Consider the following 14,864-nt stretch of genomic DNA (forward strand, 5'->3'; position numbering starts at 1 on the left):
CACTGTGTGAAACAGTCAAGGCAGACTGACAACAGAACAGTGCACCATCACATCAGATCATATCCCAGTAGAAATTTAATAATGACAAAGGCCTTATGCACCATCACATTTTTTACTTTATCTATAAATGCAACAAGGTTTAGATTAGCTTTTATGCTAATTTATGCCAACTGAAGATGGGCAGCTGGAACCTGATCCAGCATGAAGATTACAGGTACAAAGTTGAAAGGATGTTTTTCTCCTTGGGTTAATATGTGAATGATCGGAACAAGTTTACACCAGCTCAGTGTGTTTACTTTCAGATGCTGAATGCAAACACATGAGGAAATCTCAGAACACTGTGAGAGCGAGCTGAAGACTGCTGCAAAAACACCTTATGGGGTCAAAGCTATTTATAAACCTTCAGAAGGTAACAGGAGATCATCTGCAGGATCATGTGTCCTTCCTTGTCTGGCCCTTTTCTGAGAGCCATGTAAGCCCTTTTCTGATTTAACTTCATGTTAGAACTACCCCCAAACGCAACAACTGCCATGGTTTGCCATTACATTTCCAAGCAGCTTAAATCAAACTGTGTCATTGTTTTGACAAACCACTTTCTTTATGTACAAAGACCTAGGGACTAACACTGGCAACAGTTTTTATTTTCAGCAGAGGGCAGATTGCAAACACTGAGCATGTTGTCTTCACCTTTTGCTTAATTGAGATATAGTATTCACTTTAAACAGAGTATGAAGAACATAGGTCATAATAGGCTAAAAATAGGGTGAAGTAAATTCAGCTTTTCTCAAGAAAACAGCACTTTTAATCCTTAAACTCTGTGAAGTAACTAATGAACCATGCCTGAGAAATCTCTAGTACCATACCAAATGCCTAATTTCCTAGTGGTGCAGTGATTTTTTGATTGGCAGACTTCAAAGGTCAGAAAGGCAATGGAACAAAAGATTAAATAATCCATTTTTACACACTTCCATCCAGTACACTGGTCAGCTGCTTCTGCCAACAGGGCAGGCAGTCAAGATCAAGATATTTCAAATTAATACAATACTCCTTACTACAATAACTAAGGGGGGGGGAATAGAGATATGTTAACCCTGACAATAATAAATCTTATAGTCCATTTTTTAAGCAACTAGGAAAATGCCAAAGTAAAATTCATTGTAAGCTAGAAGTACAACTTTATCAGAGTTTGCACTCAAAATAGCTCTTTGACAAGCCTAGAGACAATTCCTTTGGGGAATCAGGGGTCTCTTCTTAGCACGGAATCATTCAACACCTGCATTAATAATTTGTTAAAGAGAACATGCAATGTTAAAAATGCAGCTGAATCAGGCTGGGAAGAGTTTCAAATATTCTGAAGATAAGAAAAGAGGGTGTGATATTTAGAGGCCAAGTTATGACGTGAATGACAAAATGACAGTAAGGCAAGTTTAACAATAACTTCAGTTTCCTCACCACAGAAGGCCACACCATTCATAAAGAGGACTATATATTGTTTTCTGCTATATTTGATGAATAGAAGTCAAATCTTTGTGGAAGGCTGGAGTGTTATCAATGCTATAAGTTCCTTCTGTTCATTGCACCCTATTTTCACATGAAGTTCAAGTCTGGGGAGGATAGTACAAACCCGATCAATGGTGTGATTATTTCTTATTGTTAGGACACAGTTAAACTGAGGAAAAAACAACATTAAAACATTCTACCACATACTTGCCTAGTCCAGGATAAGTGTCAATAGCCTGTAATTACAAGAGACTGTTTAAAATAGAGGTCACATTACATACATTAAAACAAAAGCAAGAAAGAAAAAAGCTTACACAAAAATATATAGTCTACCTTTCAGAAAAGGAAATGATATCTTGAAATCAGAGAACCAAATGTAACAAATGCTCTGGAAAGAAGATATGATCAAATCAAGTGCAATTGAAAAAATCAAGAAAATTTGCAAATGGCATGACTACAACCAAATGTACTGAGATGAAAAGAGGTGCAGGGAAAAGGACCAAAAGTTGCTCAAATTATTGCCATTGAAATCCCAAAAGCAGGCCAGAAAGGTAAATAAAAAGACAGGAGAAGAAACTGAAGAAATGAAACGCTAAAAAAAACCCAAAAAGAGTAAAATCTGAAACTAACAAAAACAATAAAAGTGAATGGGATGATCTGAAGTGCAGGGAAAGGGACCAAAGCTTGCCCAACTGATCCTCATTGAAATCACAAGATTTCATTCCCTTTCCTGAAAGGAATTGGAAAAAAAAATATATACTTACACATATATATGACATAATGCTTCCTTTAGCATTCTGACGGATGCTGCTGGAAAGCAAACTGTGTTTTCAGTACCTGTTTAACCATCCAAGAATTATGCATAACTTGCACTGTATTTATATGTAACTTTACTCACTTTGAAAAGGTGTGTGTATATTCAAGCATTATTACTCTTTGAATGTTCTCATACCAATACTGAGGTGTTTCTTTTCATATTGCCTAAAGATACATGTATACATGATCTGTCTATAGATGTCATTTGATGCTACAATCAATTCAGTGACAGGCCTGTTCCTGGAGGTTTCTGCTCCCAGCTTCTCATTCTTGCTGTTGTCTCTGCTTCTGTTTTACCAACTCCTTTGACAGGGCTCTGCTGTCAGAGGAGTACCAATGAGATCCACATCTCACCATATCCACACTAGAGAATTTATCTCTGAAGTGCTTATTCCCTACTGGGTACTGTGCCACCAGGTAACATCAGGCCCTTGAGATTTAAACTATCCCATGATCTATGTGACAAATACAACACAGAACTAGAATAATTAGTGTGACCTTTCCAGCCTCTGATTGTGTGACCCTTGCTTTGTTTTTCCCATGCCTTAGACTCAGCTGCAAGACGGATGATAAAATTGATAAATATCATGATGCTTAAATATGTTGCAGCTCCCACAGGTGCCTCCCACCCCTCTCATCTGTTGCTGGGAGGGTGCCTCCTGAAGCTCAGAGGCCTTTTCTTCAGGCTAGGCTAAATTCATGGTACAAGGCTGGCCTGATCATCCTTTGCTGCTCTGGGCTCTGCTGCTGAGAGGAGGAAAATGAACTCTCTGTCTGGTGAAAAATGCTCTCCATGACCCTAGCTCCACTGTCTGACTGAGATGGAAATATGGACATAAAGCAGTGGCTCTGGCAGGCAGCTTCATGGAAGAGGAGATGTGTGACTCAGGCAAAATACTGATGGGCTCTGCACTCAAAGTATAACACACGGTGACCAAACTGTACACACAGGGAAACTTGAAGTGTTCCTGACAGCTGCACTGGGGCTTCAATCCTATTTTGGGTTGGGTTGGTTTTTTATTTTGTTTGTTTGTTTGTTTTTTTTTCCCGAAGCTAGAACAAAAAAGGAAGAAAAAGGAAATAAAGAAGAGCATTTAAAAAACTCTTTCCCTATTTAAAGAAAATACAATTTTAAGGGGTTTTTTTTTGTTTTATTTTGTTTTACCAAATCCTTTTCACATTCAAGGAAGAAAAGGGTGGTTTTATGCTTAAACTGACATCCTTAATTTCAAAGGTAAAAGTAGCCATGGCTATGTAATAGCTGGGTGCTTCGTGATCTAGGCTCCACGCTCTAGTAGATAGGTAGGTACACAGATGAAAATTCAGGCGAGATCTATGAAGCAGCAGCCACAAGACAATGTCACTAAGCTCCTGAAAGAGGGAATAAAGACCCTCACCAAATGATTATGCTCTGTTTTTGTTAAGCACATTTTTAACTTCAACAGCTAAATAACATACCGGCTCACAGCTGCTTTATTTAAAATTTCATTGATCTTACTCTGTTGGGAGCTTATAATGAATACCAGATCCCATATCCCTTATATTTTCTATGGAGACAGGCAGAAGGAAAACACTTAAAACAAGGCAAGCTTTCTTTGAGAAGCAGGGGAGGGCGGGAATCCCCCTCAAGCAGTAATATTCTCCTGCTCCCTCACCAGACTAAAAAGGAGACACATAAAAGTTACAAATAACTTTTCTTGGTTATGGAAGCCAATAAAATAAGAAAGATCTTTTGGACTTTAAAAAGCAAAAAAAACGTACTTCTTGGTTTTGAAAATTTCAAAGTAAAACTGCATCAATTGCCCAGAAGGGCATAGTGTTTGGAGAATTTATTAACTCAGTCATTAACCTGGGCAGCAAAGCATCTCCCCTATGCCCTGAGATATCACGTTTGGGCCTCTCTCTCTGGAGAGACTGGTAAGAGTGCTTTCTCTTGCCCCATTTACATCCCTTCCTTACCCCCTTGGCTTCAGGTTAGCAGTAAGAATGCTGCTGGTGGGTTTGTGCTCCTGGGGGAAGGGTCAAAATGCAATGGTGATGGGCATCCTCAGAAACTACGAAAAGTAATCCCAGGTCTAAAGTGAAGATGACTTCATACAAATGCAGAACAGAGGGAGAAGCAAAGAAAGAAAAACATTTAATCTCCCTGAATTTCTCATAATTGTCTTTGCTAATTGCATGAGGAAGCTACAAGGCATTAATTCTTGCTTCTCAACTCACTGGGACCAGGACCAGCCAAATTGATAAACCAATCAAAACAGCAACACACTTTGTTCCCTATTGCAGTAGTAAGCAAGAAAACCTTATTCCAGCGCCTCGGAGGAACAGCACCGCATGCCTCTGCACCCAGACCACTCCCACACTCCATTGCATTTTTACCACTTTGTTCTGAAATTCCTAATTTTGCTGCCAAAATTCAGCAAAGAAGAAACTTCCCTGCACGACTGCCAGAGTCCCCACTGACCTTTCTTAGGCTGGGAACAGCAGGGCCTCCATTTGATACCCGAGGGCAGGGCCCTGACTGGTTTATCTCAAACCCATTCAAGAGAGTGATTAAGTAGCAGGTGCTACCCTTGGCATTAGGCTCCATGTGAGGACAATCAACATCTCTGAATTACCATTTCAGTCATTCCCTTCCACAGCGTGGCTGGAATAAAGGGGCCATCCCTCGGGCACATGCAGAACAGGAGCTCACAGCTAAAGCAGAGGTCTGGAAGAAGACGTGGAGAAGCTGTCATTAAAAGCATCTACCTCTCTGCCTGCAACACAACCTCTGGTATGACCTGGAGGTTACTTCAGTTTTCTGTGCTTTTATTTTTCCCCCTCTCCATCAACAAGGCCAGTGTGGGCCTTCCCACCCACAGAGATGCCACAAAGACAAAATCCCCAGTTATTTGTAAAACTGTTGAAAAAAGCACAGGCAGGCAATAAGAGAAATACTGAAGAGTTTGACCAACAAATCAACTATTTTAAAGCTTCCTGGAGGAAGCAATTATTTGGAGCCAGGGTACATTTATGAGGGAAAGCAGACTGTAGGATGGTAACAACTCTATCTTGCAAAGCTGAACCTAGGATAATAAATCTCCAGGAAACAGCAATTACAGGGACATTTCTGCCATTCTGTGCAGACAGCTCATGGAAATGGAGGAAAGTTGTGCAAGTTTGGAGTCCTGTCACCCACAGGAAGGCCTATACTGCCCTGCAGCACCCAGGGAGAAGAGCGAGAAATAGGAAACTCAGCATATCCGCATCCTTGGGTACCAGGCTTCCACTTCTGGCTCCCATCCAGGAGCTGGCTCCCTAGGAAAACTCTGCTACTCCCAAATCTAGCCCCTGATCTTCTCAACATGAGGAGACTTTAAATGTACGTTTAAAGATGAACATTATATACCTTCTAATTATAGGTAACATGTTAGCCCTTCTTGGTGGAGGATCTGCCTGATGGGCAGAGCTGGGGCAGAAGAAAATCCAGCAAAGCAGCCAGCAGCTCTGCCCAGTCCAGCAGCATCCCCAGCTGCCACTGACGGGACAGGAAGGTCGTGCACTGCCACTGCCACCTCTCCCACCTGCCCTCTCACCCTCAACTGCCACTGAACCTGATGAATAAGACCTGGTGCTCTCAGGTATTCAGAGGATGTTCTGGCCCACAACAGCTGCCCCCTCCTTCCCTGAGAGAATCAGCTCTGTGCCCAGTGATGCTTGGCTGCTCGAGCCGCTGGGTGCTAAGGTTTGACACATGTGGGGACAAGGGAGAGCATGTCTGTCCCATGAAGTTAGTCCCCCAGCCTCATGGGGCACACGAGCCTGGAAGATAAACCCTGTATGCCACACAGAGCTGCTAAACTCAGTGTGATCTCGAACACCAACCACTAGAAGAGCTGCCAGATCACAGGGGCACATCTGGACAAGGAGTCAAGGGTGCTTGTGCCTTGAATACTGGAACCAGTCTGTGCCCTCTTGCCCCAGAATCTGTTTTTTTCCTCACTGGTGTAACATGAAAAGCCTGAGGTATATCCCACAGATGCACCATGGGCTCAGCATGGGCCAAATGACAAAGAGCTGTCAAAGAACAATCACCTTATGCCAAGGTACCCTCAGGGCTGCTCAGCTCTGCCTGTGTCTCACAGAAGGTTAAGGTGAGGCATTTGCTGGTAAACATCATTGTCCTGCAAAAAGGAACAGAGAGAATTGGGAAGTCCATTGCGTTTGCTTTCCCATCCCTTCTCCTGCATCCCAGCTTGGTGCCAGAAGAGACCGTTCAGTTTTGCCAAGCACCACAACAGATGAGGAATGGGGGCTGGCAGTGTGCCCTGGCCAGGCTCTCCAGGGACAGCACCGTAAGGAGCCCTGTGCGCGGCCCCGGCAGGTGAGGAGTGCGCGAACGCCTCGTGAAGCACGGGCCGGTTGGCACGTAGCCTGCTGGCAGTGTGCTTTCGGAGGGGGAATCTGCATTTTCACGGCGCCTTACGAACCAGTGAGCGGCTGGGGGAGCTCTCAGTGCAGGGGAGGGTCCCGGCCGGGCAGAGCTGCAGCCCCGAGGGACAGAGCTCTCCGCTGGTGGCGCTGCGGCAGCGGCCCCGAGCGGGCCCGGCGCCCTCAGAGCGCAGCCGCGTGTGCGGAACAGCGAGCCAGCAGCGCCTGCCCGCTGGCAGGACGCCTGGTGAGGGCACAGCCCATCTATCTATCTGTGCCCTTTCCTCAGCGAGTTTCTCAAAGAGGCTTTGTGGCGGGGTCAGCCTTTGTGACGGGGCTGCTTCTCTGGAGCAGAGATGCTCCTGTGTGCCCTGGCCTTTCTGCCCTTCCGCCAAAGGGCCAGCTGTCAAGGAAGATTGCCCAGACCCACCCACCTCAGGCTGGCTTCCTTCAGGCTTGTCCCCCAGTTATTTCTCATTGCCAGGACAAACCAGAGGTGACAAATTATTTCCAATGTGGCAAGAAGGGCACATTCCTGGCTGCCAGAACTGCTGTGGCAGGAGATCATCACCCAGTGAAAAACAATAATTAAAAACAATTCCTGTAGGCCAATTAGTCCCTTATGTCAACTGTCTGGTACAGGAAGGTATGCAAAGACCAGGGAGCTCCAGTTTCGCAGTAGTAAAATTAGAGTAAGATCTGCTTGCTGTGTGGGAATAGTTTTTGGAACAAATGGAAATAGGAGGAAGGTAGATGTCACCCCTTCCCTTGTCTTTAACCTGGCTGTTCCTTCCCAAAGAATAAAAGTAATGTCTATAATTAAACAAAAATCTTTACATCTCTGAAGGCTGCTTTGAACAAGCTGGACAAAAGGATCTCCTCTCTCCTTCCTTATTGCATTACTGATAGAGTCTGTTTAAAGAAAGGAACACTCATTAGTACACTTGGCTGAAAAGGCAGTTACCTTAGTTTTTGAAGCAAAACAAAAAATTAATAAAAAGAGTAATGAACTGTATATCACACTGAAAGAACAATGGCTGTCTACTCCTCAGCAGTTTCTGCTTGTCCCACCCTCCCAATGCAGCACAACCACAGAAGAGGGAAGAACAGAGTCTGCCCCAGCCTCCCCTCTGCACTCACAGATGCACTAACCCATGTATCTGTAGATCTCTGATGTCTCCTATACTGACCTACTACCCACTTGGGATTATTATTTCACCAATTAAAGCTATCTCCCCTCTAAAAATAGCACTCTCTTCTTATATATACTGTTCTTACATAGACTCAAAGATTAATTAGCTATTTATTTACCCTGTCTTCCTCTCTGAAATCCACTCATACCGTACATGATCTCTTTAAACCTTTACCCCTTGCCCAGCCTGGCTCCATTCCTCAAGGAATTCTATGCAAGCACACCAAGGGCAGCCTTTGCTTCTGAACTTGGAAACATGATCCTTCTAAGGCTGCACCAACCCCGAACCTCTCTTCCCCAAGCTACCTGAGCTAGGTTTAGCTTCATCCTGGTTTTTACAACAGCAACATATTAATTAATGATCTGCTAGATTGCCAGGCTACAAGGCCTAAGCAGTTAAAACAAAACAAAACAGAAAAAACCCCACCGAGCAAACAAACACAGGAAATTCTTCACTTCAAAAGAATTTTTTAATTTAGAAACGCAGTTATATACATAGAACAATTAAATTAAACTTTGTACAAATATTAAAATACTATTTTCACACCCACTGCAATGTACAGGATACCAGAAAATACATATAAAATAAAGCAAAATAAAACTGATTGGGTGACATCCTGCACAGCATCAGTTATGGTTTTAAATCCCATATATATATATGGAGTACCATTCTGCAAATAATTCCATAGTGGTGCAATTCAGATAAAAAGAAAACACATATAGGAAAGAAAAGATTAACGCAGAAAGGCAATCAAGCTCTCCTTGCATCAGCAACTACCAGCAGTCTACCCACCACATCATTGGACTTCTGCTTCACAGACAACTTCACTTTGTTTTCTTTTGGAAGGAAGCAACTCTGAGAATCTGAACTAAAACATTTTCCAGCACAACTCAGTTGCCTCTGTCTGTTCTCACTCAAGGACAGAAGTAAAAGCATAGCTTACAGAAAGCATATGCAGAGCATCAATACATGTTCTGGTGGGTACACAGATCTGAACATCACCTGCAGAGAGTCGAGTTTGAAAGCAGTGCTGAACACAGGGCCCTGAAGCGTGGGAAGTGTTATGTTGTCCTGGTGTGCTAGGACTGGAAAAAGGCTTACTTCTTGTATAAAAATACACCTTAAAATGAAGCCTGCTCTAGGAAACCTCTTTGCACTTTCAAAACCTATAGTAGAGAAAAACTGTTTTCTAATGAAGTTCTTCTGCAAGCAAAGGTTTTCACACAGAGCAAATTCAATCTGCTGTTCCCTGGTAAGGATTAAAGGGTGAGGATGGGGTGAGGCAGGATGTGCAAAATGAATGGGATTTATTGCATTTATATACAAAAAAAAACAAAGTCAAATTTATTTAAATAGATATCTGAATAGATTAACAATGCAGATTTTTTGTTTAAACTGCTATCAGAACAGTAAAACCACATTTTTTGCAAGTATGTTCTAAAAAGGTCAGCAAGGACAGCTCAGTGTGTCCAACCAGTTGTACATTAATTTTTTTTTTAATACAGCAAGCCTGCTGGTGTATGCTAAATCATCTAGCAAAGCACAAGCTTCCTTACAACCTGGTCACGATTGCATTAGCTCATTAGCCTGTAGTAAACCTCTGTTTTCTGCTCTTAGAAACTGTTCCTTAGACAACTCCTTGTGTTCCCTTTTCTGTGCTGCAAATGACTTAACCATCCCAGATTATTTCCAATGGCTGAGCCAGTTGCTATCCTAGCCCCACTCCTCAGTACTGACCAAAGTAATCCACCTCTCAGAGCATGTGGAACACATTTCTTCCTAACGCACCTGAGTTCTCCACACACTGAAAGGCCAAATTAAGACACCAGATGCAGTAAACAATTCACCACACCAGACCTGAAAGGCTAAGGAGAAACCTCAGCAGCAATGTCCAAGGGGGGGGAAGCACTCTGCTTGCTGAGTACATGTTCTGCTACCCAGAAATTTCCCTGGTGGTTAAGGATAAAAATGTCTTAAGCTCTTCTCCCTCCCAAACTTTTGATGTTGTAACTCGGCAACAATTCTAAAAGCTCACATGCTTCAGTGCATGTCTCCCAACTTATTTTTTACATCTTCTGCAGTTAATGATGGGGAGGCACAAGCTATTTAAAACCAGAACACACAAACCCCTCTCTCACCAGTGCTGCAGACGCCCTTCTGACACAGTCCAAGCTGGCTCATCATTTGAGGTGAGCTTCATGATGCAGACCCTGATGAGAGACTGGCCCACTTCCTCATGGGTCACTGTAACTTCACATTGTGTTTCTCTCAGGCTGGTCCAGTTCTACAATGCTTGGGCTGTAAACACTGCAATGAGTTGCATTTATTTTTTAAAAAAAAAATTATGGAACTGGAAAGGAGCAAGGAAGTTTTTCTATTGCACATAATATCCTGAATTTTTAAAATGCCCTTTCCCCCCCAACTATCAGACTCCAAAAATAATGGAAAGCTTTAAAATAAGTGCTATTTTTATTTTTCTCAATATAATTAAATAATTTTAATGTTCTTGAATATCACAGGATCCAGCACATATGACAAAGCATGAGATGATTATGTTGGGAGTGTTAAATAAGAAAAAATGCCTTCATTTGAAATCTTTCGCCAGACATAGGCAGTGGAAGAAAAGGTATGGAGACTGTGGCCCCATCAGGGAAAAAAAAAAAAAAGGGGAAACCCATTTACTGTACTACATCTTGCAAGTCTGAGCCTCTGTGCTTCTTATCCACTACACTGAGATCCAGGCTGCATCTACTTATGGCAAAATCCAGAGAGAACATACTCAGCTCAAAGATAACAAACACTTCTGAGGCAGAGTGCAGCTCACATCTCAGCGATCTTTAGGCTTCAGGCCTTGCTCCCATAAGTAAAGATAGGACTGTGCAAGGTTTTCCTGTATCACTACCCAAAGACTTCTCAGTCCTTCAGCCTCTGCAGAATTAAAACAAACATGAATGAATAATAATCATGAGTAAAGTGAGGCCTTGCTCTCCCCCTCCCCCTTGAAAAAGTTGTCAGATGTCTTCTGGGTTCCTCCCCTGCTGTTTCACCTTGTTTTATAAGAAAATTATCTCTAAAGCTGAGGATGTAGACAAGCAGTGTGATACCTCCAAACTGCATTCTATATTCTGGCTCACACAGATCCTTGGGCCCTGTTGCCACAAGATTTGCTGCAGGGAATAGAGCTCTTCTGCAGGATCTGGAATAATCAGATAGGTTACCAGCCAGCATGGAGAATGGCCTGGAAGCTGCTGGCTCACCCTCAACAAGCCAACAGAAGCTGCCTGTTTATACTTGATCAGAATAGCTACACTTGCATATTTCCCTCCTCCACCTCCACATTTCCTCAACTCATTAGCAAAGCCATTTCCAACAATTTTTATCGAATCCAATTATATGAGGTTTAACAAGACCAAGTGCCAGGTCCTGCACTTTGGCCACAACAACCCCCTGCAGCTGGACAGCTGCCAGGCTGAAAAGGACCTGGGCTCACTGACTGATGTCAGACTGAACATGCAGCCAGCAGTGTGCCCAGGTGGCCAAGAAGGCCAGTGGCACCCTGGCCTGTATCAGGAGCAGTGTGGCCAGCAGGACCAGGGTTGAGATCATCCCCCTGTACTTGGCACTGGGGAGGCTGCACCTTGAGTGCCGTGTTCTGTTCTGGGCCCCCCAATTTAGGAAAGACATTGAGATGCTCAAATGCATCTAGACAAAAGCAACAAGGCTGGTAAAGGGTCTGGAGCACAAATCCTATGAGGAGGCTGAGGGAGCTGGGGTTGTGCAGCCTGGAAAAGAGGATGTTCAGGAGAAACCTTATCACTCTCCACAACTCCCTGAAAGGAGGGTGTAGCCAGGTGGGGGTCAGTTTCTGCTCCCAGGTAACGAGCAACACAGTTTTAAGCTGTGCCAGGGGATGTTTAGGCTGGACATTGGGAAGAAATTCTTCACATCAAGGGTGATTGGGCATTGGAATGGGCTGCCCAGGGAGGTGGTGGAGTCACCACCCCTGGAGGTGGCACTCAGTGCCATGGTCTAGTCGACAAAGTGGTGTTCCGTCATAGGTTGGACACAATGGTCTTAAAGGTCTTTTCCAACCTAGTTAATTCTATGTGATTCTGTGAAATTAAAACACTCCCTCTTTGTAGAGCTTGCTTCCTTTTCTCCCTCATTCAAACTGAATTTACTCCCCCAAGCTGGCAGTTGCTTGTTTTACAACAGCAGAGAGGAGGCCAGGCCACAGAGGATGTGTTTTCTGCTGGTGGTGCAGGTGCTCGTCCAGAGCAAGGTTAGGCTTTGCCTTGGGATCAGCTTCCAGCTTCTCCCACCAACCTAGAACTAGGACTACCCCTTTCAGGAAGGCAACACATTCCCAACTTCTGTACCTGGAATTGCAGAAGGTCAGTTTGAGCAGACAGGACCTTAAATGCATAAAAAACAACTCCTGCTCTGAGCTGTTTAGGCAGCAGGAAAATCACACAGACTTTCCTCCACACTCAATTACCACTACACTTTCTCAACCCCTTGAATAAACCAATGAAGGAGAATTTACTCAAGCTTAGACTATTTCCAACAGCCAAAAAGCTAAATACAATCGTTCCCATGCTTATTTTAAATTCCAATGGCAGATGTGTAAACAACATTTGTCCTCTACAGCTCTTGAAGCTGAGACACCACAGCCCACTGTAAAATGACACAGGATTTTCACCATCCAAACAGAACAAAAAATACCTAAACCACCCAAATGGGATTTATCAAATTCTTGTGTTAATGCAAGGTAACATGAGCAACAGGGAATGATGTTTAAAATGCTTTAATTTTAAATTAACATCCCTCTATAACAAGGATAGAGAAAAAAGGATTCTTCCATCCACAGGCACACACTGTTCCATCTGTCCTGGGACTTAACAGCTATTCAGGAAAAAGAATAGCAAATACACAGCTGGACACTATGACCAATCCCCATTTCAAAGAACTGGAGCTAAGCCACAGTGATTTTATACGTAAAGATGTTGTATCATTTTTGTCAAGTGCTGTAATGGTTTTACACTCTAGCAATGAAGATGAGGACAGTGAGGATCACAACCCAAAAGCAAAGCAGCAAATACAGCATCCCTGTTTACCTGTACATTACCACATGATGTGTAAGGCCATGACATTTTTGCTCCTTCAACTCAAAAATGTAGCAGCTTCTCACAGGGCAAACACTTCCCTGGTTACTTCAAGACAGTTATGACAAGGTACATGCATCTAAGAAGCCAACTCTTCTTGCTGAAACCAATCCTGTGGAACAGTGTCCAGACATCAGTGAGGAACCTTACAACCACCACAGCACTTGGACTGTCTACCCCAGACAAATGTGGCTTCCTGCAGTTACAGAGTTCCAACACAGACAATCTGACCTGCTGTAGATAACTGCAGTGAGCAGAGGTACACATATTTCTAAATTTTCTCTTCCCTACTACCAGAACTTGAAACAAACCTCAAAACTTCAGCACTGAGCTGTGGTGTTTTCTAGCACTGCTGTCACTGTACTTGACTTTCCCTCACCACAACAGGGTGACACTGTGTTTAGGAGAAGCTTTACCAAAAGCTGCTTACCCCCAGCCACAAGGGAGGTGCCCTTCTCTATGGGCTCACTCGAGCCCACCAGGTTAAAACAGCAGACCCTTTGCTGTACAAAGCTAGGAAGACACACCAGCCTATGAGATGGCAGCGACCCAGGATTCAAGTACCTACTATGGCTGGAAAAGCAACTCGGGATTGCACCAATGGCACTAGGAACTCACTACCTACAGGCATTTTTTCTCTTGGTATTTTCAAACACCTGAACCTCTTCCAGTGGGCTGCACTGGTAGAGGAAGAAGGAGGAGACAAAAGTGATTTTCAGGAATGGACTCCAGCAGAGATGGGACAGAGGGCATTCCTGCATGTTGGACTTCTCAGCCTTCAGTGCTTAAGCAATTCTCAGTGAACTGTTCCTGCAGGACTAAGCTGTCACACAGTCCATCTCATCTGAGGTGCTTCTAGGCATCACAAGCTGCTTCTAAACTGTGAGCCCTCCCAAGCCCAGTGTCAGTCCCAGTGAGGCATTTTGTCCTGCCCTATCACAAAGAGGATGCTGGAAGAAGAGCCGATATAACATATATATGTATATTTAAACTGTGTCTGCAGCCAGCGAGCAAGCAGGTTTAGCCCCTGCTCTCTGGGCAGCAGAAGGGCTAGAAAGGCTGATAAGCTGCAACAAGCCGGTGTGAGGAGGAGAAAGGCACAAGAAAAGAGCAGCTCTTTTAGAGACTGCTGTCAAATATCTGGCTGGGGAAGAGGAGAGGAGAGCTCAAATCCACGCTGTTCCTTGAGCCCCTGATGCTGATGGAATGGGGAAGCCAGTGCTGCACCAACTCCACTGGTGCATCCAGGAGGCAACCTGGCGACATCCTTTGGATCTTCAGCTGAGGGCATCTCTTCTTGGAGGTATCCAGGGTACAGCTTGCAAGGATGGGGAAGACCGCACAGAGTGCTTCTGTCCCAAAGGCAGGGAGAGAAGAGGAGGAAAAAATCCAAGATGGAGAAAACTAGACAAACACAGCAGACCTCATGCTTCCTTCAATAAGGGAATATCTGAATGGTGGGGAGAGAAAAAACAGAAAAAGTAGTCAAACTTCTGTAGTTCGACACACACCAGAAAAAGTACTGTTGAAAGCAAGACAGGCTCCCACTTTCATAACATGACAGTGCAGTGGTCTCCCTCTCATCACATCACAGCACAAAGGAACTCTGGAGGACTCTGCTCCAACCTGCCCCTGAAAGTGGAACTATCACCAGCTTCAGCCTCAAAAAACTCCAAGGACAGATTCCATCACCACTCTGGGTGTATATCCGGTCCTGCATTACCCTCTCAGCACAAAGTACTTCTTAATACCATGGAAAAGGAAAGTCCTGCCCTGA

At 43.9% G+C, this 14,864-nt stretch overlaps 1 protein-coding gene across 7 annotated transcripts in view; it reads right to left on the bottom strand.

The window, feature by feature from the left end:
• Positions 1-8,369: 8,369 nt before the first annotated feature.
• The window catches only part of SUSD6 (sushi domain containing 6), a 90,494-nt gene continuing 83,999 nt past the window's right edge, over positions 8,370-14,864 (bottom strand). For all 7 annotated transcript variants that reach the window (XM_041716661.2, XM_072930090.1, XM_030274443.4 and 4 more), the window contains one exon: positions 8,370-14,537. In XM_041716661.2, coding sequence (XP_041572595.2) covers positions 14,512-14,537 — 26 coding nt within the window. In that variant the 3' untranslated portion in view covers positions 8,370-14,511. The remainder of the gene's footprint in view (positions 14,538-14,864) is intronic.

Source organism: Taeniopygia guttata, chromosome 5, assembly GCF_048771995.1.
Source record: "Taeniopygia guttata chromosome 5, bTaeGut7.mat, whole genome shotgun sequence".
In the NCBI taxonomy this organism is placed as follows: Eukaryota; Metazoa; Chordata; class Aves; order Passeriformes; family Estrildidae; genus Taeniopygia; species Taeniopygia guttata.